The sequence below is a fragment of the Sebastes fasciatus genome, chromosome 22 (assembly GCF_043250625.1).
Source record: "Sebastes fasciatus isolate fSebFas1 chromosome 22, fSebFas1.pri, whole genome shotgun sequence".
Taxonomy (NCBI): domain Eukaryota; kingdom Metazoa; phylum Chordata; class Actinopteri; order Perciformes; family Sebastidae; genus Sebastes; species Sebastes fasciatus.
In genome coordinates this window covers 1,301,936-1,328,090 of record NC_133816.1, presented here as the reverse complement: position 1 = coordinate 1,328,090, position 26,155 = coordinate 1,301,936, and the positions used below count along the sequence as shown (strand labels likewise).

The window sequence follows — 26,155 nt, the reverse complement described above, 5'->3', positions numbered from 1 at the left end:
ACCAAAAACCAAGATGGGGACGGCCAAAAACCAAGATGGGGACGGCCAAAAACCAAGATGGGGACGGCCAAAAACTAAGATAGCGACGGACAAAAAACAAAATGGTGATGGAAAAAACTAAGATGGCGACGGTCAAAAACTCGAGGCTTGAAAACAACAGTCCACAAACCAATGGATGACCTCACGCTGACTACGTCCATTTCTTATATACAGTCTCTGACGCCGACAGAGGACGTTAGATAACAGTGGATGGTGCAACAGTGTTGATAAACTACAGCTTCCTCCATGTTTGACTCTTCGGCCCCTCAGAGATCAATGCTGTCGAGACACTTTGCTCTTGGTCAACGGCACAAATTTGTGTGAAATATGAAATTATAGTAAACACTCATCAACCACTACATAAGAATCACAACATCAGAATTGAGTGTTGTTTTCCTTTAGTAGGTGTCAGCTGAGTGTGTTGCAATCCATAATAATGTTTGTTATTGCTCACACATGTTTCATCAGGTTTCATCAAGAGCAATAAAACTCGTATTCTCTTTTATCTCTCATGTTTTCCATTCTCACTTCTCCCTCCCCTGCTCTGGTCACGGTTTCACCCTCTCTCTAACCCCCGCACTCTCTCAATCTCGGACTTCTTGGCTCCGTCCGCTCTCTTTTCAGCATTTGTTTTTCCAGCTATTCCCATCTTAAGTTTTTCATATCTAGTGAATACAGCAACTTTACGAGGGTTTGAGGGGAACATGGGGAAATTGAAAAGGAGAGGCTTTCCGCCAGAGATGTAGAAGATAAAGGGAAGGAATAGTACATGATGGCATGTTTCACCAAATGTCATGAAATGAGGATAATAGCCAAAGGGACGTGTAACATCTGGGTATCAGGAGGGAGAGGATGCTGTGTTTCCTCTTACAGCTATGGATGGGCATTTCATGCAAAACTTCTATTTGTTAATCACTGGGAACTATTCCATTTGTCTTCAAAGTTCGCCCAGAAGACCAGTGTGTAGAGCCACCACATCAAATCTAACTCAATGAATTAAGACCACTGAAACAGTTTGAATGAAATGTGTTTTGTGATGCTCCGCCGCTTGACCAGCTGAGGGAAAATACATTTTTAAGACAAGACGACAGTTGCATAAACTATTCAATTTTTTTATTTATTAATGAAAATTCCAAAATCCTTACTTACAACAAAAATAAAGAAACTAATTATACATGTGTGGTCAATGATAGGCAAACTGCCTTTTTATCTGCCTGCTCTCCGTTCTTATACAACTATAAACATATTTTCTCCTGGATGACGTTTGTTTTTGACGTATCACAAATACATTGTAGTCATCGTCCGCGTAGGGAGGATGTTGGGATGGATGAACTTTCACTCAGGAGACTGTTCATGTCCCGCGTGAAACCAAAAGCCAACGTCGACTTACTTTAAATTACGTAATGTAACAACTAGGGATGCACCGATACCACTTTTTTTCAGACCGAGTACAAGTTCTTACATGTGGGTACTCGCCGATACTCTATATATATTATTGTCTCCTACAAAATGTTCCTATACAACTAACTTTTAAACAGTTTAAACAGTTTTCAACACACGGTTAACGTTATAAATTGCAATAAAAAAAAAACAGAAAATGCAACAAAACTATTTGTAAGTGAAGGTTGATGGGACACCACCAGCGGCTTCCTGGGTAAATGTCCAGTGTTTGTTTGACCCATCCTCCCCGACCTCCTCCCTACGCGGACCATCGTTGTGATACGTCAAAAACAAACGTAATCCAGGCTATATTAGACATTTTCATAAACCTGAACGACCCTTTTTCATGAGCCAAAAAACTCACCAGATCATTCAAGGCTGGTGAGTTTTGTTGTCAATATTGCGCCCATCAATCCATGTACAAGTGTGTAATGAAAGACTTTCAAACGCTTCGCAGTACTTACTTAAATGAGATAAAGATGAAAGTGTGAATGCCAATACGAGAACACGAGAGAACGTAATAAATCCAACACGCTGGCTATCGGTCAAGCGTCTGCCCTCCGTCTGTACATTTCCATTTCTCCAGTACTTGTTCCAAACCAGCAGAACATTTACTGGAGCAGGAAGAGTGTTGATGTGGAGAAGTCACATTGTACTTTAAGCGAGAGTTAGTGCAGGTTATAGCTGTGCAGGTGCTATAGGAATGCTGACTGTTATATGGGTTCTGAACTACCCTGGGAATGGGCCGTGTCTATAAGTACGACTTAAAAATAAGTTGCTCATCTGATGGGAGTTTTCTTCTTTGTGGAAATTCCCCAAAGATCATATGAGTCTGGTATTTAATACATGTATCGTGAGAGCACTGAAGCTTCTTGTGTTTTGTATTAAACAAACAGCTGATGCTGAAGAAGTATCATAGTGAAGGAAGAGGGGGGGGGGGTCGCTGGACAGGAACTCAGCCTGAGGGACGAATGAGGAGAGGGGGGGGGTTGATGGACAGGAACTCAGCCTGAGGGACGAATGAGGAGAGGGGGGGGGGGGTCGATGCCAGACACAGACGGATTTATGTTTGTATATCAGCTGGAAATCACTAACACTGCAGCCCTCCACCCTCCACCCCCCACCCTCAGACCTCCATCCTCAGCCCTCCATCCTCCACCCTCCGCCCACCACCCTCCACCCTCAGCCCTCCATCCTCCATTTTTCTCTTTCCGCCTATAAAACCGTGACCGTGACCGAACTTTAATGAAAACACAACACCTCTCTTCATAAAGGTCCCATATTGTGCTCATTTTCAGGTTGTATTTTGGGTTTCTACTAGAACATGTTTTCATACTTTAATGTTAAAAAAAAAACTTTATTATCCTCGTACTGTCTCTTTTGGTTAGAAATATTTAAGTTTATAGAAGAAATTTTTTCAAAAAGACTCTATATTTAAAAGCAGAGCATATCATACTCGGGAAACTTCCAATTGGTCTCGGTAAAGATGAACGTTACTTATTTAGAATAGTCAGAATCACGGCACTGAAGCAAATAACGAAAGGGTGGAAAAAAACTAAACCCCCAGATTTTATAAAATGGAAAAGTTTAATTCAAGAAGTAAAAGTTATGGAAAAGGGAACTCAAAATAAGAAAAATGAAGGATGTTTTTGAGAAGAGATGGAGTCTAACAGAAGGAAAAATATAGCTACATGGGTTAGCAGGCATGCACATATACAGTACATATGCCTGGAGGTGACCTGACATGTGAAGGCGGACGCATGTGCGTGCCCATGTACAGTAAATTATATTGCTATATCTCTGCGCTCCCCTTTTTAATTAACTTATTTGTTTATTTAATTTATTATTATTATTACTTTCTTTTCTTTATATTAATATTATCACATTTTTTGTTTCTTTTCTTTCTTTTTATTATAATCTTTATTATTATTACTTTTTAATTTTTTTAATTTTCTTAATTTTATTTCAATTTTGAATGCTGAAGTTGTTTTCCCTAGTGTACTTAATGTGTTCGTTTCTAAGCTCAACTACTTAAAAAATTGGTATATAAACTACTGTAATGACGAACTGTAAATTGCATATATGAAAACAACCTTGAAAAGAGGGAAAAAATAAAGTATGAAAAAAACCCATTACAGTTCATAACCGCCACCGCTTCCCTGAGCTCCCGAGTCACGCAGCTGAGTGTGTGGCGCTGCGGATTGCACAACACGGCGGCAGCCCGAAAACACCTGCTTAAGAGCAGATCACATTAATGGAATCAATATCTCACAGCATCCCATATGATAAGAATATGCGCGCAAAGGTATCAGCTGGAGCTGGAGGACCCGCCTGCCGGTGAGAGAGTCGTGTATAAGACGAGGACGGTGTGTCGGCGTTGCAACCACAGTTTTAGGGTACGTGAATGGAAGCAGATCCAACATGCCCAATGTCACGCTGCGGAGGCCGATCACGTAACCGATCCAGAGCTGTACGACCAGCCACAAAGGAACAAAAGACGTTAATCATCACAGACAGCGGGCCGTTCTGCTGTAGTTAGATGGAGGAGTATCTTTATGAGCTGCACACAGTCTAATTAGTGTCAGGGTTTTTAGATAACACTGGGTCAACTACATCAATGAAAGCTATTGTAATAATACACACGGCCAGTTGTTCATTGATTCTAAAAGATTCCACTTATTGATGCTGAATCTCATCGATTAAACTTATTAAAGGATCATTTTACTATCAACCTCTCACCTGCTCAACTCATGACTTTTTTATCGCGCTTGATGATAAATTGCAGAATCACGTGTCTCCGACTTCTATCAGAGCTTTGTGAATTAATAACGTACAGTTCAGTGTTTTATCTGTGGCTCTCTTCAGTACAATCCATTTACTTCTATGTGTAAAGTGGGTCCTCAATCAAAGAGCCAGTTTTGCACTGATCTGTAAAACACAAAGGTCTTTCATATGTCAAACAAGAGACAGACAGAGCTGATGATTGGAACAGAAAGTCCACTCATCTCTCACACAGAAACAACCTTGAACAGACCCTCACACATCCAAAACGCCTCTCCTCTTCCTCAAAGAGCTCAGAGTGCAGCATTTTGCCTCAAAGAGCAATCTAACAGTGAATTGCGCCGACGCTCTGCTGTCTTTAAAGCTTGCTGTGTGTCTGTCCACACCCTGACCGGTGATGTCAAAACAGCTGTTTTGCATCAGCAGTCCAAAGCCAAATATTTGCTGTAACATCACAGCCTCGACACGGAGCAGATCTGGAGATATTGCACCCACAATGCATCTGTGTGAGACAAAGAGAGGCCGCTGGAGCTTTAAAGAACACGACCTTCTGATTAGAGATCACTGACTGGAGCAGGACGGGTCAAAAGTCTAAAGAGCAGATAAAACAGCTTCTTCTTCTTCTTCTTCATTGTAGGTAGATTATTATGATTATCATATTTTAAAAAACCATAGAAGAAAATAAGAAATCTGGTTTTGAACTTGCAAATTTGACAAAATAATCCCAACTCAAAGTCCACTTGCTAACTATATCTAGGAGCTTTCAGCCATATCACAGGTCTTCGTTTAACATGTGAGCTGTTGTGTTTTTACACATAGAACCTTTAGGACTTCTATTCTATATTAAGTTAAGCATCATTCTCCACCATGAACATACTAGTTCATGCCAATGAAGACAATGTGATACGGTTGATAGCTCTGGAAAAAGCTAGTAAGTGGACCTTGAATGCGGTCGAACAGTCTTTCCCAACTTAGTGAAATGACCAGAAAGTGTCGAAGCGGCAGCCATGATAAGAGCTGGTTGAATTTAGTGCTTTGGAGACAGTTCAGAGAGTTGGCGAGTGATCTAAACCGATATGAGGAGAGTGGAAGTTTTTCACAATGGATGCCTCAGACGAATACGCCAGATCTTTGGCCAAACAAAATCTCCAACCACCAACTGTGCAGGACCGGATCCTGAGAGTTGCCTTAAGATGGACACCACCAGGCAAAAGAAAACCCCAAATCCACCTGGCGCAAAACTGTGATACAGGAGCTGGACAAGATGAACCTGTCATGTGGAGAGTCCCAACATGCTGCCAAAGAGCGAATGCAATGAAGAGAGCTCATTGAAGCCTTATGTCCCATAGGGGATGAAGGGGAGTGAGTGAGTGAGTGAGAATTTAGAGCTGCAATGATGAGTCACCTAATCGATTAGTTGAAAATAATCGGCAACTATTTTGATAATCGATTCATCGTTTAAGTCATTTTTCATACAAAAATGGCAGAAAATGCTGTTTTAGCCTCTCAAATATGCAGATTTCTGTTCTATATCATAATAAAGTGAATCTCTTTGGGTTTTGGACTGACAAAACAAGACATTTAAAGACATCACCTTGGACTTTGAGAAACTTTTTTCACTATTTTCTGACATTTTATGGACAGGAATCCTTAATTGAATTGTACAGCATTGAGTTTGTCACATTTTCTATGTGTTATAAATAAAGTTACTTAAAAAAATATAAAATCATCATGACCTCATGATATTTTCCATGGAGGTCAAGGAGAAGTGTTCAGGAAACGAGGATGTCATTTTTGGACTATTTGACCGCAGCCCTTGAGATGAGATTGTACTCTTCTCAGATATGTCTGAAAATCACAATATTCTTCTCTTCTTGATTAAATTATTAACTTTCACCGCGAGGTCCATTGAGTAGCCGGGGCCTTAACACATGATCTTCATCAACAGATTTGAACAGCTTCTAAATAAACCTCATGGTGAGGTTTTTTTTCCAAAGCTGAGAATGAACTTTAAAACTCAGTTGTTTTCACTTTTATATTTTATCACATTCAGCTGGTGAAAGACAGAAATTTCAGCAGACAAAATCCTGATTTATTTATTTTTTGTTACAAAGCAGGAAAGCTTTAACAAATCCATGGATGTTAAAGCGGGCGTTGAAAATCCTCCTCTTACCCTAGACTCCCTAAAACAAAAGGTAAATCCCTTTTTTTGTGCTGGGGAGCCGGTTTCGAACCTTGGACCTAAACTGGAGGAAGTAAGAAACCAAATAACTGCTGGTCACTGTTGCATACAGCTATTTACACACAGGCAGTTGTCTGCAGTACATGTGCTGAAACGGGATAAAAGAAATCCAAGAAATTCTTGGAAATCAATCAGAGCGGACTGACGGCAATCTCTGCCAAAACCTCCTTTCAGTCAGACAAATACACGCAGCCATTATTTACCACGCTGGTGATAAATAAACTCACACCACAGCTGAGAGCCAGGAGAGAACATTTGATCGAGCGATAATACCAAAGTCCTGCCGCGGACATGTTAACCCCCCGACCCTGTCCTGGAGCGTTCTCCGTCGCTGCTACTGGAAGCTGAGAGCTGATGTATTGGCAAATTGACTCAGCGGGAGCAGATGTTACAGTGCCGTCTCTTAAACCGAAGGCAGCGGGGTAAAAGAAGGAAAGGTACTTGGTCGCTCCACAGGGGCTGAAAGCTTAAGACTTGAATACCTGAGCTTAGTTACACACATGCCATCCTAAATCTCCCAGCCCCCCCGATCCCGTCTTCCTTCCTCTCCCCTGCTGCTTTCCAGCCTTCCTCGTAGCTTTGCTTGTCTCGTGTTAAATCAGTGCGTACGTGCAAAACACAACTGTACATGTGCTCCATGTGTTCATGTATGTCACAAACATGCTGGTAGAAGATGAAAAGCCGAAGGAGTTGAATCCTCCAGACGGCAGAAGAGAAGGAAGCTTTTCTTCTCCTAAATACCACACTGGGGGGTTGTGTGTGTCTACCCCATTAACTTTAAATCCTTTACTTTATTAAGGACCATTTTACAAAGCACATTATGTGTGTCTAAATTTCAAACCCTATAGGACGTCATTATGAAGTGCAGCATGAAAAATGTATATTTATATTTACATTGTTTTCATGCAGGAATCTACTGAGGTCACAAATAGCAGACTTGTCTACTGGGTTGGATTTTATGCACTTCGGTACTTTACATCCTGAATGTGATGCAAGAAAGTCTTTAAAATGGTTTCCGCTACGATAATGTAAAAATAAGCAGACTTATTGTTTGCCTTGACGGATTAACTATGCCTCAAGCAAGTTTCAGGTGTCTGCAAGTTGATGTTTATACTAAAATATAATGAAACAAACTGAAACCTTCATAGGCAAATCTATTTAAATGCTTATGATTTGAAGTTAATGAGCTTTGAGTGTACAAAATTATCAGTGTGATCCTTTAAAATTGAGATAACTCCAGTCCAACCTCTGGTTCTGAGAAGTGAAGTCAATGCTGAAGAGCCTTAAAGGTCCCATATAATGCTCATTTTCAGGTTCATACTTGTATTTTGTGTTTCTACCAGAACATGGTAACATCCTGTAATGTTAAAAAAAAACTTTATTTTCCTCATACTGTCTGCCTGAATATGCCTGTATTTACCCTCTATCTGAAATGCTCCGTTTTAGCAGATGTTGAGGGAATTGCGACAAAATTGCAACAGAATTGCGTTGCTAGGCAACAGCTTGGGTCCATGTGTACTTCCTGTCAGCTGATGACATTCACATACACTGCAACCAGGAATAAACTGGGACACATTTAGAATGTTTACGTTTGAAATTGTGTCAATGGTCTAAATATTGTATACTTGTGACATCACAAATGGGCAGAAATCCTGACAGCTTGTTTCAAATGCAGAGTTTCTAAATAGAGGCTGTGTGTATTTCCCTGTGGATTGAGTGTTTTGATACTTTCACAGTATTTATATAGGACTTAAGCCTGCTTTATAGTAAAAACACATGAAAATCTCACTTTTTTATAATATGGGACCTTTAAACCTGCATTTTCTCTAACAGCCAGCAGGGTGCGACTCCTCTGGTTCTATAGTAATCTTTGAGAAAATGAGCCTACTTCTCTCTTGATTATTACTTCGATAGATTGTAAACATGAGTTTATGGTCTCAATTGCCAGTTTCAAGTCTTCTTCAATACAGCATGATGTTCATTTAGTAAATGATGGTCCCATTTAGAGTCAGATAGACCATAAAGCAGGGGATGCTTTAGGGCGTGACTACCTTGTGATTGACAGGTCGCTACCACGGCGTTGTCCCTGTTTTCGTCGTAGAACTTTAACCCTTTCACAGTGTGTTTTCACTTCATGAAAGTTAATTATCACCTTTTGGTCACCTAAAAATGTCTTATTCAACGTTCGGTTGTACTTAGCTCCACCTTCTAGTGTCACTTCTGGTTGCAAAAAAACAAGATGGTGATGGCCAAAATGCCAAACTTGAGGCTTCAAAACGGCAGTCCACAAATCAATGGGTGACATCACAGTGACTACGTCCACTTCTTTAATACATTCGGTTAACACACAGACATGCAGTGTTTTTTGAGACTTTTTTTTGACTCAGCCAAAAGGATTTTTCTTCCCTGTTTTGCCTCCACTCAGTATAATTACAACCTCATTGTAAGACATGTTATTCTTTTGTGGCCACTACCTTACCAATTATTTTTCTTTTCTCATCTGTCTACTTCTTCTCTGCTTCCCCTCTTTTCTACCATGTGTCTTATATCCCTTTTTTTTTTAGCCAAAGCTTATACAAAGCCACATCGCTCATTCTCTGCGCTTCCATTAGAGCAGTTACCCACCCATAGCTTAACCCCAAACCTAACTGAGACTGTGTCTGCCCCACCTAAATTAATTAAATCAAAAGTAAACAGAAGAGGAGTTAAACATAATAATCTAATAAAATCTAACACTAGTACTGCAATAAAGCAACAAAACAGGAGAATTAAATGTGGACTCTTAAATATCAGATCTCTGTCATCTAAAGCTCTACTAGTAAATGATTTAATATCAGATAATCACATTGATTTATTTTGTCTTACCGAAACCTGGCTGTGTCAGGAAGAATATGTCAGCCTAAACGAATCCACTCCCCCGAGTCATATTAATACTCACATTCCTCGAGACACCGGCCGAGGAGGTGGAGTTGCAGCCATCTTCGACTCAAGCCTATTAATAAACCCTAAAACTAAACTAAATTATAACTCATTTGAAAGCCTTGTTCTTAGTCTTTCACACCCAACCTGGAAAGCACTACAGCCAATTTTATTTGTTATAGTGTACCGCGCTCCAGGCCCATATTCTGAATTTCTATCTGAATTCTCAGAGTTTCTATCAAGCTTAGTCCTGAAAACAGATAAAGTCATTATAGTAGGTGATTTTAATATTCATGTGGACGTTGATAATGATAGCCTCAGTACTGCGTTTATCTCTTTATTAGATTCAATTGGTTTCTCGCAGAACGTGCATTAACCCACTCACCGATTTAACCACACCCTCGACCTTGTTATGTCATATGGCGTTGAAATTGAACATTTAATTGTTTTTCCACAGAACTCTCTTTTATCAGACCATTATTTAATCACTTTTGAATTCTTATTACTAGACTATACACCATTAGATAAAAGTGTATACACTAGATGTCTATCCGATAGTGTTGTAGCTAAATTTAAGGAAGTGATTCCATCAGCATTAAATTCAATACCATGTCTCAATATAACAGAGGACTCGTATGTTAATTTTAGCCCTACCCAAATTGATCATCTTGTAGATAGTGCTACAGACTCACTGCGAGTCACACTTGATTCTGTTGCCCCTCTAAAAAAGAAGTTAGTAAAACAAAGGAAGTCAGCTCCATGGTATAACCCTCAAACACGCAAACTAAAGCAAGCATCGAGGAAACTGGAAAGGATATGGCGTTCCACCAAACAGGAAGAATCTCATTTAGTCTGGCAAGATAGTCTTAAAACATATAGGAAGGCTCTCTGTGATGCCAGAGCAGCCCATTACTCATCATTAATAGAGAAAAATAAGAACAACCCCAGGTTTCTATTCAGCACTGTAGCCAGGCTGACAGAAAGTCACAGCTCTATTGAGCCATGTATTCCTACAACCCTCAGTAGTAGTGACTTCATGAGTTTCTTTAATGATAAAATCATAACTATTAGAGACAAAATTAATCACCTCCTACCGTCAACTGGTACCAATTTATCCTCAAACTTAGGAACCCTAGAAACAGCTGTACAACCTGATATATATTTAGACTGCTTTTCTCCTATCGATCTCCACAAATTAACCTCACTGATCTCCTCATCTAAATCATCTACCTGTCTCCTAGACCCCATCCCAACTAAACTGCTTAAAGAAGTTTTACCTCTAGTTAGCACCTCTTTACTGGATATGATCAATGTGTCTTTACTAACAGGCTATGTACCACAGTCCTTTAAAGTAGCTGTAATTAAACCTCTTCTTAAAAAGCCCACTCTTGATCCAGAGGTCCTAGCCAACTATAGACCTATATCTAACCTTCCCTTTACCTCCAAAATACTCGAGAAAGTAGTTGCCAGTCAGCTGTGTGACTTTCTACAGAACAATCATTTATTCGAAGATTATCAGTCAGGATTTAGAGTGCACCATAGCACAGAGACAGCACTAGTGAAAATTACAAATGACCTTCTAATGGCATCGGACAAAGGACTTGTCTCTGTACTTGTCTTGCTAGATCTCAGTGCTGCTTTCGACACCATTGACCATGACATCCTATTACAAAGACTGGAACATTTAATTGGCATTAAAGGAACTGCACTAAGTTGGTTTAAGTCCTATTTATCAGATCGATCTCAGTTTGTACATGTCAACGATGAGTCCTCCATGTACGCCAAAGTTAGTCACGGAGTTCCACAGGGTTCTGTACTTGGACCAATTCTATTTACCTTATATATGCTTCCCTTAGGCAATGTTATTAGAAAACACTCCATAAACTTTCATTGTTATGCAGATGATACCCAATTATATCTATCAATCAAGCCAGACGAAACAAACCAGTTAACTAAACTTCAAGCATGCCTTAAGGACATAAAAACCTGGATGACCTGCAATTTCCTGATGTTAAACTCAGACAAAACTGAAGTTATTGTACTTGGCCCTGAGCACCTCCGAAACAAATTATCTAATGATATAGTTACTTTAGATGGCATTGCCCTGGCCTCCAGCACCACCGTAAGGAATCTGGGAGTTGTCTTCGACCAGGATATGTCCTTTAACTCTCACATAAAACAAACCTCACGGACTGCCTTCTTTCATCTACGTAACATTGCGAAGATCAGGCACATCCTGTGTCAAAATGATGCAGAAAAATTAGTCCATGCATTTGTTACCTCTAGACTCGATTACTGCAATTCCTTATTATCAGGCTGCTCCAATAAGTCTCTTAAGACTCTCCAGTTGATCCAGAATGCTGCAGCACATGTACTGACTAGAACTAGAAAAAGAGATCATATTACGCCTGTATTAGCTTCTCTGCACTGGCTGCCTGTAAAATCCAGAATAGATTTTAAAATCGTCCTCCTCACCTACAAAGCGCTAAACAGTCAGGCCCCATCATATCTTAAAGAGCTCATAGAACCCTACTACCCCACTAGAGCACTGCGCTCACAGAATGCAGGGTTACTTGAGGTTCCTAGAGTCTCCAAAAGTAGAATGGGAGCCAGAGCCTTCAGCTATCAAGCTCCTCTTCTCTGGAACCAGCTCCCAGTTTCAGTCCGGGAGGCAGACACCGTCTCTACATTTAAGAGTAGGCTAAAGACTTTCCTCTTTGATAACGCTTATACTTAAGCTGCTATAGGCATAGACTGCCGGGGGACTTCCTATGACACACTGTCATAAGGAACTTCCTATGACACACTGAGCTCCCCTCTCCTTCTGTATATACTCATGTCCCATGTCCATGTTGTTACTAACTTCATTCCTTCCCGGGAGTCCTTGTGCCTCCTTGTCTCGCAGCTAACCGTGGAGCGGGGTCACACCTGGAGTGAGGTCATACCTGGAGCGGGATCACACCGGGAGCGAGGTTATACCTGGAGCATGGGCACACTTGGAGCAGGGTTTCACCTGGATCTTGGTGGTCTCCGGTATTGTGGCTGCATCTGCTGCCGCGTCGGTGCCTGCTTGACACCAACTGCTACCATCCCTAATTAACTACGTCTGTACGAGGGACTACCAATGCTAACGAGGGATTTCCAACACCTAGTGACAATGTGGCAGCCTGGAGAATAACACTTCTCAATCACTGCCAAAGACATCAAGAGCCCCCAGCAAGCATGCTGATGCTGCAGGAACCAACGCACGGGCATCGATCGCAGGGACGTCCCACACCAACACACATGGACGTACTGAGGAGAGATGCTGGACAGTGCTGGCTTTCCGATAGTTGTATTATCACTCTTTCCATCCACCACTATTGGTTTTGTGTTATCAGCCCTACTTGTATTAGCTATTACAGCTGCTAGACTGCTATTGTGGCTGCTTCTATATCTCTCTCTCTCTCTCTCTCTCTCTCTCTCTCTCTCTCTCTCTCTCTCTCTCTCTCTCTCTCTCACTCTCTCACTCTATCTATCTATCCCCCCAGCCGGTCTCGGCAGATGGCCGCCCGCCCTGCGCCCGGTTCTGCTCCAGGTTTCTTCCCAGTAATCGGGGAGTTTTTCCTGGCCACAGTGCGCTTGGTGGATCCTGTTGGGTCTCTAAACTATGGTGTACGGTCATAGACCTGCTCTATATATAAAGCGTCTTGAGATAACTTCTGTTGTGATTTGACGCTATACAAAAATAAATTGATTTGATTTGATTTGATTTGATCGCTCTGCGTCGACCAAATCGTGTGGCGTATCTTCTGGAGTTGCAGACTTTTTATGCCAGTTATATTTTTATTTATAGGCGAACAAACGGTAATCTTTTTCATTAAAGTCACATGAAGTTACTCTGAGTTTGTTTGCTGGGTTTGACATACAGTAGAACCATAAAGTGATCCAAGGAAGATTCTTCAAAATGATGTAGTTTGTAAAAAGAAGCAGACTAACTGCTCACGGTGATGGATTGAGTATCCCCTAGGCAAGAGTCAGCAAGATGATTTTCATACGTTAATAAAATGATGTGAAACTAATGGCTCCCTAAAGGGGAACAAACTCAATCTAAAGCCTCGGACACACGTCAGGAGCGCGTGGCGGTTGCGTGGCGTGGTGGCTGCGTGATTCACGCGTCGGGCGTTCACACCAGCTGCATTTCAGCTGCGTTTCTGCTGCTGCAGCTGCTGCTGTCAGCCCTTTCTTTCTACATAGAGTTTGCCTTTTAATGGCCATTTCATTTCATTATAAATATCATTTATATTTATTTTAGACTGAGAAAGATTAAGAAACGTGTGGTAATTTGTAAATAATAGTAATAATCCACAATTAAAACTCCGTACTATATTCATTCATTGAGCTCTCCAAGTCACTGCATGTTCTACAACACTGTCTGGCACATATTTCAAAGTAAAAGCCTCGTGTTAACAAATTAAGGAATTCTGTCTACAGAAAAAATGCTTGAGGGCTTTTATTTTGAAATGAAAGCAAGAAGTGTTGATTTAAAAATAAGTCTTTACTTTTTTTTCATCTCCGTAACATATTCTACAAATAGACATCAAAACTGTAGTAATGTAGCTGATATGTTAATGTTAATATACAGTCAATAGATCACCTTCACTGTCTGTTGTTGCTGTGAGACGCGCGCAGCACGCGTCAAAAGTAGGCGAGACCGTTAGTCATTTAAACATTCAGTAGGTTAAGTATATCTGATTTATTAGTAATAAGCTAAAACATGTAATACCATCAGTTAATTTAATCTGAGCTTTTTGATTTTTATTTGTCCGTTCAACAAACATCGCTGAGTTTTAACTCGGCCAGTACATTGTTCTTCTTTCCCTTCTATGTTCTCCACACAGTGTTGTACAATTAAAACCTTATTGTGATATTCTTTCTTACTGATATCTCTCCTTCTTTCTTCTCCTGCAGCACCTTTACTTTCTGCCTCCACGTCGCTCATCTCTTTTTTTTATTTGTTCCTGTCCAGCTGGGCTTCTTTCCTTCCCTCTTCCTCCCTCCTTTTTTCTTCCGCACACTGTTTCTATTATTATTTCAGTCCACCCCCATCGATCACTCCAGTCTACATCTTCATCAGCATCCTCATCATCTCATGCCAACACCTCTATCAACATCATCATCTTTCTCCATCGCCCTCTCACACACATATTTGTCACATCATTATCGTCATCACTCACTCACTGATCCCATTAAGTACAGTGTGTGTGCACGTGTGCCCCACAGAGGAATCTACATGCAGAGCCGACATACATTTGATAATAATTTCCAGGAGATAAACTGCTGTCAAAAACTTTTTCTTCTTCTATGTTTAATAGTTTTCCATTCTTTCCTCTCCACCTCATTCTGAATACTCTGCCCCTCTCACACTCACCACTTGTCATTCTCAGTTTTTTATAGAACCGTCATGCCAGATGGTTTGTTACACAGAACCATGTGAGAAACCGTCATTGGAAACTGTTTGGAAAAGGGCAGGCACTTTCAAAAAATATGGCAGTTGATTGGATGAACCATCTGTCAATCAAACTCTTGCCGACACCAGTCGGGAGAAGAGCAAAAACATGTTTTCCATCGAGAAAAGTCTTCATTGCCGCTCTTTGCTCTTCTTTCATCGAAGAACTCCTCTCCAGTTCTGATAGAACCGATGCTATTGCAGCATCTACGCCAACCTCTTCAGTAGCCGCCATTTTCTGAGCTTTCGCACCACGAATAAAACCATCAACCGATTCTGCAGAACAGGTTGAGTTGCGCCTATATTTATAAAACAACAACATGAAGGCTCCATAGTCCGAACCAGAACGGCAAACTTTATTACTCCTTTTACTTTATTACTCCTTGACAAAGGCAGTGCAGACCAGATCCAGTCCTTCCGTTCTTACCTTCACAATAAAAGCCCTAAACGCATAATATTCGCAGGAGAGTGTTTTGCATTTTCGTGTCATTTATTCATCACGCCCCCAGTGTGTAGAGGCCTTTACTTGAAGCCTGACAAGATGGATTTTTTGCGTGATATCGTGATCACGCGATTCTTGCGTGATCTCGTGATATCGTGAGAATCCAGCTGCCATGCAGTGTAGAGCGTCTAAACCGCATAATTTAAGTTTACCAGTAAACCAAACCCAAGTATCTGTTTGGGACCTGATGAGCTGTCTGTTTTGTGCCAGAGCTTAAATGCACAGAGGGTGTGAGTGAATTCTCAAACGTATTACTGAAAGGTTTATAGGTTTATTGCATTTATGTGGGTAGTTTAACTTTAAAAAATAAAGATTTGACATTGGATTCATCACATATCCAAATCTAGTGCTACATCCATTAGCCTGCATACTATGCTTCTTTTTCCTCTTTACTTGAACGGATACGCTTCACTGTTTCATGATCCTGCCAGCACTCTGGGGGCGTCAGCATTTCCATGCAAGTACTATAAGTCAAAAATAGTTCCATTTGTTGGAAAGAGGTTGGAGATTGTTGGATCAAATGGCTTTAAGTAGCTTTGCAGTAAGGAGCCGTGATCAGCGCGTCCTGCCAGCCAGCACCTGTTAGCTGCAGCAGCTGGGATGTCTTATAGACACCAAGGAGCTGCAGCAACAGGCCTTTACAAGTAGGTTCTGGTCAGACTTGACCTATATTTGTCCTCAGGAATGTTGCTTCTGTCATCCCAGCGGCGCTCTAAACTGCGTTCGGGGGTTTTCAAACAACGCTGATTGATTATCTTTTAGAGAAACCAATGGTTATCTCTGGGACCCAAATGTAAGCTAATACATGAGAGGCACAAATTGGGGGCTAGCAGATGGTTAGCTTAGCTTAGGATAACATCTTGGAAGCAGGGAGAAACAGCCAGCCTGGCTCTTTCCAAAGGTAAAACCAAAACCTGGATTTTTGTACAGATTAACCAAACAAGATATAACATGTTAGTGACTTTTAGAGGTTTACGATGGTAGGCGGATCATTTGTATCTTTGGACAGAGCCAGGCTAGCTGTTTCCCCCCTGCTCCCAGCTTTTATGCTAAGCTAAGCTAACTGTCTCCTGGCTCCAACTTCATACTGAATGGACAGAAATGAGAGCGGTATCGATCTTCTCGTCTACCTCTCGGCAAGAAAGCAGATTGGGGTGTTCCCCAAAATGTCAAACTGTTCCTTTAAATGCCATTCTCCCAATAAATCACAGGATTCTAACCTGTTACAGAGAAGACGATGAGAACGACGAGTTATAGCTGGGTGATAATTCAATATGAAAATTGATCGTCTTTCAATGGAATCATATCATGATGAAATCATATATCGAGATATCATGATACACAATTCTAAATTGATAATAACAAGCACATACTAACTTTGATTTCTCAGAAAATGTAATGTAAAACATTTTGAGGGAAATGTCATTTGAAGAGAGCGGTTTTGTTTAGGGATGTTACGAGAACCGATACTTCGGTACCAAGTCGATGCCCAAGTTCTAAAAAAGTGACGGTACTCTTTTTCTACAGTACTGAAGGTACCGTACGATGCCTGTAATGGTCATTGGTAGGGATGTGACAGTGAGGAAAATTTCTCACCGGTTAATAAACTTGTGACATACCGGTGTTACCGATCACACCGGACATTTTACAAGAAAAGATGATGGTCAACATGTGCAGAGCGCTGACTCTGATCTTTACTGTCGGGTGGCGGTGTGTCTAGCCTCTCCGGTAGAGCTTTTGCTGCGGGGCTCCGCTGAGGGGGTCTACCTGGCGCCGCTGCTCCGTGACGGCTCCATCGCGGCGATTACCTCATTAACGTTATGGTTCCCTTATAGCGTTGAGATTAAACGTGAAATATTGCCAAATAGGTGCGTTTGCTTTTTGTTTCGACAGTAAATCCTCTGCCTCCTACTCCTGCTCCTGCTACTCTGAGCTGACGGACCAGATGCATTCACAGTCAGTATATAGTGTCCGTCGTCTGACTATTGATTGATAACATGCCGCTGATATGCCAAAATGAACAAAATGGGTCAATTCTTTTTATTTATTACTTAAAGGCTACATGCCTCTGTTTTTCATAATGTTCAAATGTTTTTAATAAAAGAGTACGTGTTGAATTACATGGGATTTATTGTTGTTGTTGTTTTTTTTACCGTGGTATCGAATTGGGTATCGAGAATTGTGGAAATTCACTGGTATTGGTATCGACTACTAGATTTACGGTATCGTAACATCCCTAGTTTTGTTTTACATCACAATTTACATTACCACTCAGTTCAACGTGATTGACCTGTTAAGCCCTAGCCTTATCCCTCGGAAAAAAACGCCTAAAATAACTACCCAAAATGAATCAGGACTAGCTCCCCAACCATAAGGCTTAGATGCATATATATTATATATATAAGATTAGAAGAAATATTAGAAGAATATAAGATTTTTTATCCTCGCCTAATATAAAATCTTAATTTTAAAGGCAAAATCACCATTATAACAAAGATCCCATAGACAATGATACAACTGAATGCATTTTACTACTCTTTACTATAACTGGGACTGTAAATTTGATGAAAATACACAAAAATACAACATTTATGATACAATTCATGAAGATATACTCAGGCGCTCTTTATACAGTATACATATTGACTGTTTACTGGGAGTTTTGTAGCGGCAGGATCCTTCAATTTTGAGCAAGGTTACTCATTCTCCTACGATGGTCAGATGCCAAACAAGGAGAGTCAGGAAAGCAGCCAAGGAATGCCAGTTAACAGCCAAGTCAAGAGCAACTCCAGTGGACCAGTCAATGTGAGTTACAAGGCTCGGCCTTAATAAATCGTTTAACAAAACTCCCTCTGAGAGGTAACACTAATGTACCACCGGCAGCCATCTTATCAGTGGCTGGCTGCCACAGTTGCCGGCTTCAATAAAGACGTACAGTAGGCCTCATCGGCCTCTTACTGTAGGCTGTGTGATTTTTTTAGTATGACACCTTAAGCTCCTTCAGACCTCTCTGCTACTTCTTTCCTGCTTCTGGTTTAGGTTTTTGTGATAGGCTGTATATATTAGAAGTGGACGTAGTCACCGTGACGTCACCCATCGGTTTATGGCCGACGGTTTTGAAGCCTCGAGTTTGGCATTTTGGCCGTTGCCATGTTGGTTTTTGTCCGTCGCCATCTTTGCAGCCAGAAGTGAGACGAGAGGGTGGAGCTAAGTACAACCAGATGCTGAATAAGACATTTTTTAGGCGACCACTGTGAAAGGGTTAAAGTTCTAAGATGAAAACTAGGACAACTCCCAGACCAGGTTGCCGCCTGGTTTTAGTTTGAGAAAGCATTCGCCTCCATATTTTTCTGATAAATGGAAATGGACATAAAATAAAAATGTCCTCTTCCCTAAAATGTGGTTAATTAAGGCCCTGATTGCTACGTAGGTTATGCACAGTTAAACATTGTAGAACTTGTGCAATTCAAACTGTATAATTGTTGTGCAACCTCAGTATTCATCTGCACAAAATGTTAAAAAAGAAAAAAGAAGATTGGTGCCACAGTTCTCCAGTACTTCCACTGATTTTATAAGAAAAGAGACGGCGCCTGCTTGGTCTGCCAGCTCAACCTTACCACCATATTGGCTTTTCGACTCAACAATTCCTTTTTTTTTAAAAAAACCTTAATCCCCTGACGCAAGCTGACGAAGAACACAACACGGTCTTGTTGTACTAAATCAGCTTTAAGTGGAACCACAATGTCGTGTTGTTAGCCACGAAGACGCACTACTGGAGCTGGTTACTGTAGGGCAGCATCAGTCGGAAAAATAGGATAAAAACACTCAAAAGTGCTGACATGCAAATGAATTTGGATTAGCTTGATAATACCACATGTGGTGGATGTTTGGAAGGAAAAAAAGTAATTGGATGTAAATGTGTTTGGATGGTGTGTCACCAAACTAGACATTCCTGTTCCCGTCCACTGAGGACCACCGGGGCATGCAGCTGCGCTCTCCGATTGTATCGTACAAGTAGAGCAGAGAAAGAGAGGAGGGTGAAGAGGTGAGAGGTAAAGGAAAAAAACATTGGGAGAGAAAGACCTAAAGAAAAAGGACAAGAGAGGTTTAAACAAAGACAGACGGTGGTGGTTTGTGTGTAATTGTGTGGGGGCTGTAGGAAATGAGGGGGCTGAAGATATACGGCTGTAAGCGTCCAGACATCCAGACTAAGCGGGAGAAGTCCTCTTGGCTATGTCTGCTGGAAGATGACTTATGTCGATGGAGTGACTCAGTGAGCTTATGCATGTGTGTGGGGGGGTGTGTGAGAGAGCGACGCGGGGATTCTCCAACCACAGCTTCCCTCAGTCATTGGTGTGTTCATGCTGATTCAACAAATGCACTGTGACTGTTAACCTACTGCAGGAGATGTATGGGTAATAGTAATGAGATGTGTTTAATTAGTGTTTGTATGCATTTCTTTAGCCATGAGACACCCAAGTTTCGACCTTCTGAGCCATTGATTCTTGTGTGTAAAAACTAGCACTGTCAAAGTTAACACAATAATAACGCGTTAACACAAACTCATTTTAACGGCGCTCATGTCTTTAACGCGTTAATGCAACGTGCTTTTTTCAGTTTTAGCTGGCTCAGTTATAAAGCTAGAGGGAAGATATATCACATCATATAAACTAGAAAAACCCGATGAATCCATCGGTACCAACCGTGTCATACTAGCTTGTCGTGAAGGAGGTTAAATAATGCTCCAAACTTACGCAAAATTTTGTAGAGGAAAAGGGTCCCTTGACCTTTGACTTCCAGATCAGTGAATGTAAATGGGTTCTATGGGTACCCACGAGTCTCCCCTTTACAGACATGCCCACTTTATGATAATCACATGCAGTTTGGGGCAAGTCATAGTCAAGTCAGCACATTGACACACTGACAGCTGTTGTTGCCTGTTGGGCTGCAGTTTGCCATGTTATGATTGGAGCATATTGTTTTATGCTAAATGCAGTACCTATGAGGGTTTCTGGACAATATCTGTCATTGTTTTGTGTTGTTAATTGATTTTCAATAATTAATATATACATACATTTACATAAAGCAGCATATTTGTCCACTCCCATGTTGATTAGAGTATTAAGGTGCATTTTGAACAGCTAAAAAATTTGCAATTAATTTGCGATTAAATGTTTTAGTTGTGTTGTCTAAACCTAAAGAAGTTGTAGTTTTGTTGCCTAAACCTGAAGGAGTTGTAGATTTGTTGCATCAACCTAAAGAAGTTGTAGTTTTGTTGCCTAAACCTAAAGAAGTTGTAGGCTAAACCTAAAGAAGTTGTAGTTTTGTTGCATCAACCTCAAGAAGTTGTAGTTTTGTTGCCTAAACCTAAAGAAGTTGTAGTTGTGTTGTCTAAACCTAAAGAAGTTGTAGTTTTGTTGCCTAAACCTAAAGTTGTAGTTGTGTTGTCTAAACCTGAACCTAAAGGAGTTTAGTTTTGTTGCCTAAACCTAAAGAAGTTGTAGTTTTGTTGCTTAAACCTAAAGAAGTTGTAGTTTTGTTGCCTAAACCTAAAGAAGTTGTAGTTTAGTTGCCTAAACCTAAAGAAGTTTAAGTTGTGTTGTCAAACCTATACCTACAAAAGTTGTAGTTGTTTTGCCTAAACCTAAAGAAGTTGTAGTTTTGTTGGCTAAACCTAAAGAAGTTGTAGTTTAGTTGCCTAAACCTAAAGAAGTTGTAGTTGTGTTGTCTAAACCTAAACCTAAAAAAGTTGTAGTTGTTTTGCCTAAAACTAAAGAAGTTGTAGTTTTGTTGCCTAAACCTAAAGAAGTTGTAGTTCTGTTGCCGAATCCTAAAGAAGCCTTTTTATCTTCAAAAGGTGATGTTTTATTCAGTTTTACATGTTAGAACGTGTTGCTTTTAAGTTTCACTTTCACTTTTACAATGTAGTAGGCTCCTACTGACCCACATCTATGATGCTTATAGTGACTGATAACGTCTATTTCATGGATTGATAACAGTCGAATCGGGTGTAAAAACACATCTTTATGGGATACAAACCCGTCTTGGTACAAAACAAATCACTTGTCTGATCAGATCCCACTCATCAATGCCAAGTAATACCAGGTGTTTTTTTAAACCTGAACAGATGGAGAGTTGCCCTGAGGCTGAAGTGTTTCAGCACAAAGACATAACATTCACACTTTTGTTCAAGTTGGCTCACGTTTTTCCCCCAAATGTGCACAATCAGGAGCAATCTGTCAGCAATCAGAGTCTTGCTCAAGGACTTTGTGTAGCCATCAATCATGTCAACCACCTGAGCTGCAGCTACACCAAAACAGTTCACTTAAAGTTGCGAACATCTATAATTTTAGACCAGAGGTTTGTGGTTGTAGGCGGGTTGCTGAGGGAGAGACGTGACGCAAAGATACTACTTAAAGGGCAACGGACAGGTGCATGCTGGTGTACGGGAAATCAGTTATTGTTGTTTGGCCTGCTGATCTGGCCCAGCACGGTCAGCAGTTGGAGCCAATTAAGGTACTTAAGCACCTCCAATTTGCGGCATAATTCGTAGTCTTTCTTGGAGTCATAACTCTGAACACACAGACATGACAAATGAGAGGGCGTATTGCACGTTTCGTGTGTGTTTGATACAAACGACTACTGCTTCAGTCACATTTGCCCGCCTAGGTAAGCCGCAAACATCAGTAGTATTCCTGATCTATTTTCACATAAACAGCGATGCATATGATCGTGGCTCAACGGTTGTGTCTGGTTGAGCTGGAAAGAGACGGTGACTGCGGAGGAGACGGTCTAGAGGCAGTATATGTACAGAGTAGGTTGCATGAATAAACACTGCAAAAAATACTCCTCACTACACAAGAAGTTCCTGCGTCTCGAGAGTGTGGAGCAGAGCAGCACGCTCTGCTTCGCCCACGTTGCAAAATGTAGATAAATATATTTATTCAGTACTTTTTTTATTGGTTACAACCGTGAGACACGTGCCGCGACGGAGCTGGTGCAGACAGATTGAAATGGGAGTGCATCTGTTGCGTGAGACTTGCGAGTGAAAATGTCTGATACGCTTGCGGTCTAGACGGGGAGGGGAGTTACTGTTTCTGGCTGGTTCATCAAGCACCAGTTTTACATATAAAGCAGGTAAAAGTCGAGCGTGTTCAACCTGAACACTTGGTCTCTAATCAACAGCCTGCGAACACACACAGCTGGAAGAACATAAGCAAAACACCCAGCGGCACAACACTGTGTCAAGCACAGACTCATGAAACAAACAAGTTGGAGCACATTAATGTAAACATGTAGTGAAACAGGCTCAGCGGTTTTGAGGTCACCAGTTACTTCACTTATTGATTGTTTTTTGTGATATATTGTCGACGGCCTGAAGCAGAAAATCGTGTTTATACTTGCACACGCCCTCACAGGCAGCGGGGTCAAAGGTCAGGCTCGGCCACAGAGCCATAAACGCTTTGATTCAATGCTGCACCATCACTACCGCCACCAACTACCTCTCCTCAGACACTAAAAATACAGAAATAACTCATATTTTTCTTGTGTTTTAAGTAAGTCACTTTTACTTAGACCAGGGGTCAGCAACCTTTACTATCAAAAGAGCCATTTTAGGCAAAAATAATTTAAAAAAATCTGTCTGGAGCCGCAAAACATTTGATCATTGTGATGAAGGTAACACAGTTTATAGTCTAAGTATATAGTATATAAGTCTAATGCAGTGAGGGCCAAAGAGCAAATGTACTACGGAGTATTAGGGCCACATTGAGGGAAAAAACATCTGAGATTTACAGAATAAAGTCAGAATATTATGAGAAAAAAAGTCGTAATGTTACGAGAATAAAGTCATAATATTATGAGAAAAAACTCAGAAGTTCATGAGAATAAAGTCAGAAGTTTACGAGAAAAAAAAGAAAATAACACGGAAAATTACTACTTTATATTATGACTTTATTCTCGTAATATTATGACTTTATTCTCGAAATCTCAGATTTATTTTATTTCCCTCAATGTGGCCCTAATACTCCGTCGTACTGTCGTACCATAGACCTACAATAATGATAAATATAAAATGAAAATGTAAACAAAAAAACAGTTATTAATTTCCACTAATTTAAAAAAATAAATCCACAGGGAGTCACTGGAGAGGAGCTAAAGAGCCCCTTGTGGCTCCGAAGCCGCATGTTGCTGACCCCTGACTTAGACTGTTAACTGTAAAGATTGGGTATAGCGTCAACAGTGTCGGGTACAAACTGAGAAAAATGAGGTGTCTTTCTTGTAGCTCTCACATTTCTAATACGTTTCTCTTCCACTCAATCCATCATATACTGCAGTTTCCAACACAGGCATACATTAGAATGATAAATACTCACTGTCTTATTACTAAGTAAGTGTTTCATTATTGTTTTAAGGAGTCACTTATGGCCAGAAATGAGTTGAAACAGGCCATAACGTTATTATTGGACGAGTGAGAAACATTATTACTGTTATTGAATGTCATTTTAGTATTATTAAAAACAGTACATCTGCTGTTTTTAATAATAAAAATGGAACTTAGGACTATATCTTTTCAATTGTCCATCTGAGTTTGTGTAATTCAACACACATGCAGCCCTGTATATTTCTATGACGAGTGTGACTCCCTCACAGCTGAAGGTTCTTCCATTACGATGACAAATACGCCCAATTAGTCCCACCCCAGCGGTTCAGTTCTGCATCAGTCCACACACACATGTTTCTCAGCTCACTGGAACTGAGCAGATTCCTTCACGCTGAAACAGACCTCCATCTGTTCTTTAACCCGCGGTCAATAGGATCCGGCTGCACAGACGTCATTTAATATCCAAAATATATCATTTAGATTCAAAATTATAGTCTGGATTTGATCAGTTAGCACTCTCGAGATATAAAGTAGATATTTCAGTATGTAGCAGTGCTATTAGCTTTTAATTGACCTTCTTCCCTTTATAACGGACACGTATTTTACAGTAGCTGATTCTGATTGGTTGTGCTTTGTTTGCTGCTTTTCTTTTACAAAACACCTGCAACAAAACCGTCTTACCATCAACTGTATTGATTTAATCCAGACTACAGTTAGAACAACCCTACTTTATCTCCTACAAAATCACGTTCCCATACAACTAAACTGAATTATCAATTATGTTTTGAGGGATATTTTTTATTTTCTCCCAGATTACATAGCAGTTTTAAACAGTGTTAATTAACATTGTGAATTGAGACAAAACAAAACAACAAAACTACTTAGTTTAAATGACTACATTGGTTACGTTACTAAAAATAATGTTAACCGTAAGTTTCACACAGGATATTAACAGCAGTCTCCTGGGTTAATAGCTCTATTGTTAGGCTATTATTAGGTATATTGTTGCTTTTTAAATGACAAAGATGACATTTTTAAAACTAAACTACTTGTTTATTGTTAAATGCAGAACACAGAAGCGTTTTCAGCTGAGACACTTTGGTTGCATCTGGTTGTTATGCAACGGAATATTTGCGGAAGTAAAAATGTTGGCAAAGTAGAGTACTTGCTCTGGATGATTTCCTGCCCTTCCTCCGTTGTGATTGGATGGTAAAAAAGTGACAGTGAAGAGCGCACAAGCATTTTACCCAGAGTTGAACTTTTTTCAACCCTCTGCGACCAGAAAAAAAACACCATATGTGGAGCGCTCAGTGCAGAATAGACACTCAGCGTCCTTTCACGCTGCTGGCGTTTTTTAGCATGATGTAAATACGCGGCTCTCCCATTGCAAAGAATTTTAAAAATAAAAACGTGAACGTAGCAGTTGTGGCGGTTGCTTGCCATCCCCTGCGGTCAGAAATATAAAGTAAAAAACTCTGCATGTACTGAACTTCTTCTGAACGTCAGTGACGTAGTTATTCATTTCTTTCCGTACCTTGGAGATGTATGCTTTGATGCCTTCGGCAAGTTTGATGCAGGGCTCTCCGAAGAGCTGGGCCAGCTGGTCGGGGATGTCCTGGTCCTTATCCAGAGCGTTCAGTAAACTCAGGCACTTCAGCTCCTCTGTGACACCCTGGCTACGCACCTACAGGACAAACACACAGGAAGACAAAGACTTTTACTGCCCTGTAGCAAATATTGACCATATCGCTGTGAGATGTTTGTAGTGCTGTTGGTCCATGGCTTCATTATTTCAACAAGCGCTGAGCTTTCTGGCTTCCCTGTTTACGTCCAGCTTTGTGCGTTGAACACAAACCAACCAGCCGACAATTTACAGAGATTCATGCCCAAAAGAAAAGAAGGAGAAACATACCTACTTTTAAACATTATCAAAGACTTGGATATCAACAGATTTTTGGATATGAGCAAATATCACAACGCTGACCTTTTCAAGAAGGAGGTTGAAGGAATGAGAGAGGGAGGCTGAGTTCACCACCGGTTACGTTAATCAGAGTATGCACAGCTGCATGTAAACGGGAATATTAGTAGAATATTCATTTGCATTAGCCATGTAAACAGCTTAGGAAGTAGTAATATTGTCTTAAATAAGGGAAAAAAACTGAATATTTAGTGTAATTTTGCTGTTTGATGATATCCACCTGCTCCTGTTAGTTCACGGGACATTCATGCACGTCATTTCTTCCTGCTGCTAAGACCAACTAGTTGTCTTCTATAGTGTGACATCACTCTCTGATGCAGTAAGCTGCACTTTCAGTGTATCATCTCATTTCACAGTCTGTTTCCTCTTGTTTCATTTAGTTA

General features: G+C 40.6%; 1 protein-coding gene across 4 annotated transcripts in view; it reads right to left on the bottom strand.

The window, feature by feature from the left end:
• tnfsf10l (TNF superfamily member 10, like) overlaps positions 1–26,155 on the bottom strand; it is an 86,789-nt gene that overhangs the window by 22,607 nt on the left and 38,027 nt on the right. For all 4 annotated transcript variants that reach the window (XR_012592549.1, XR_012592548.1, XR_012592550.1 and 1 more), the window contains exon 2: positions 25,329–25,478. Coding sequence is in view for 1 of the 4 variants with exons in the window: in XM_074624545.1 (XP_074480646.1) it covers positions 25,329–25,478 (150 nt within the window). In the remaining 3 variants the exon portion in view is untranslated. The remainder of the gene's footprint in view (positions 1–25,328; positions 25,479–26,155) is intronic.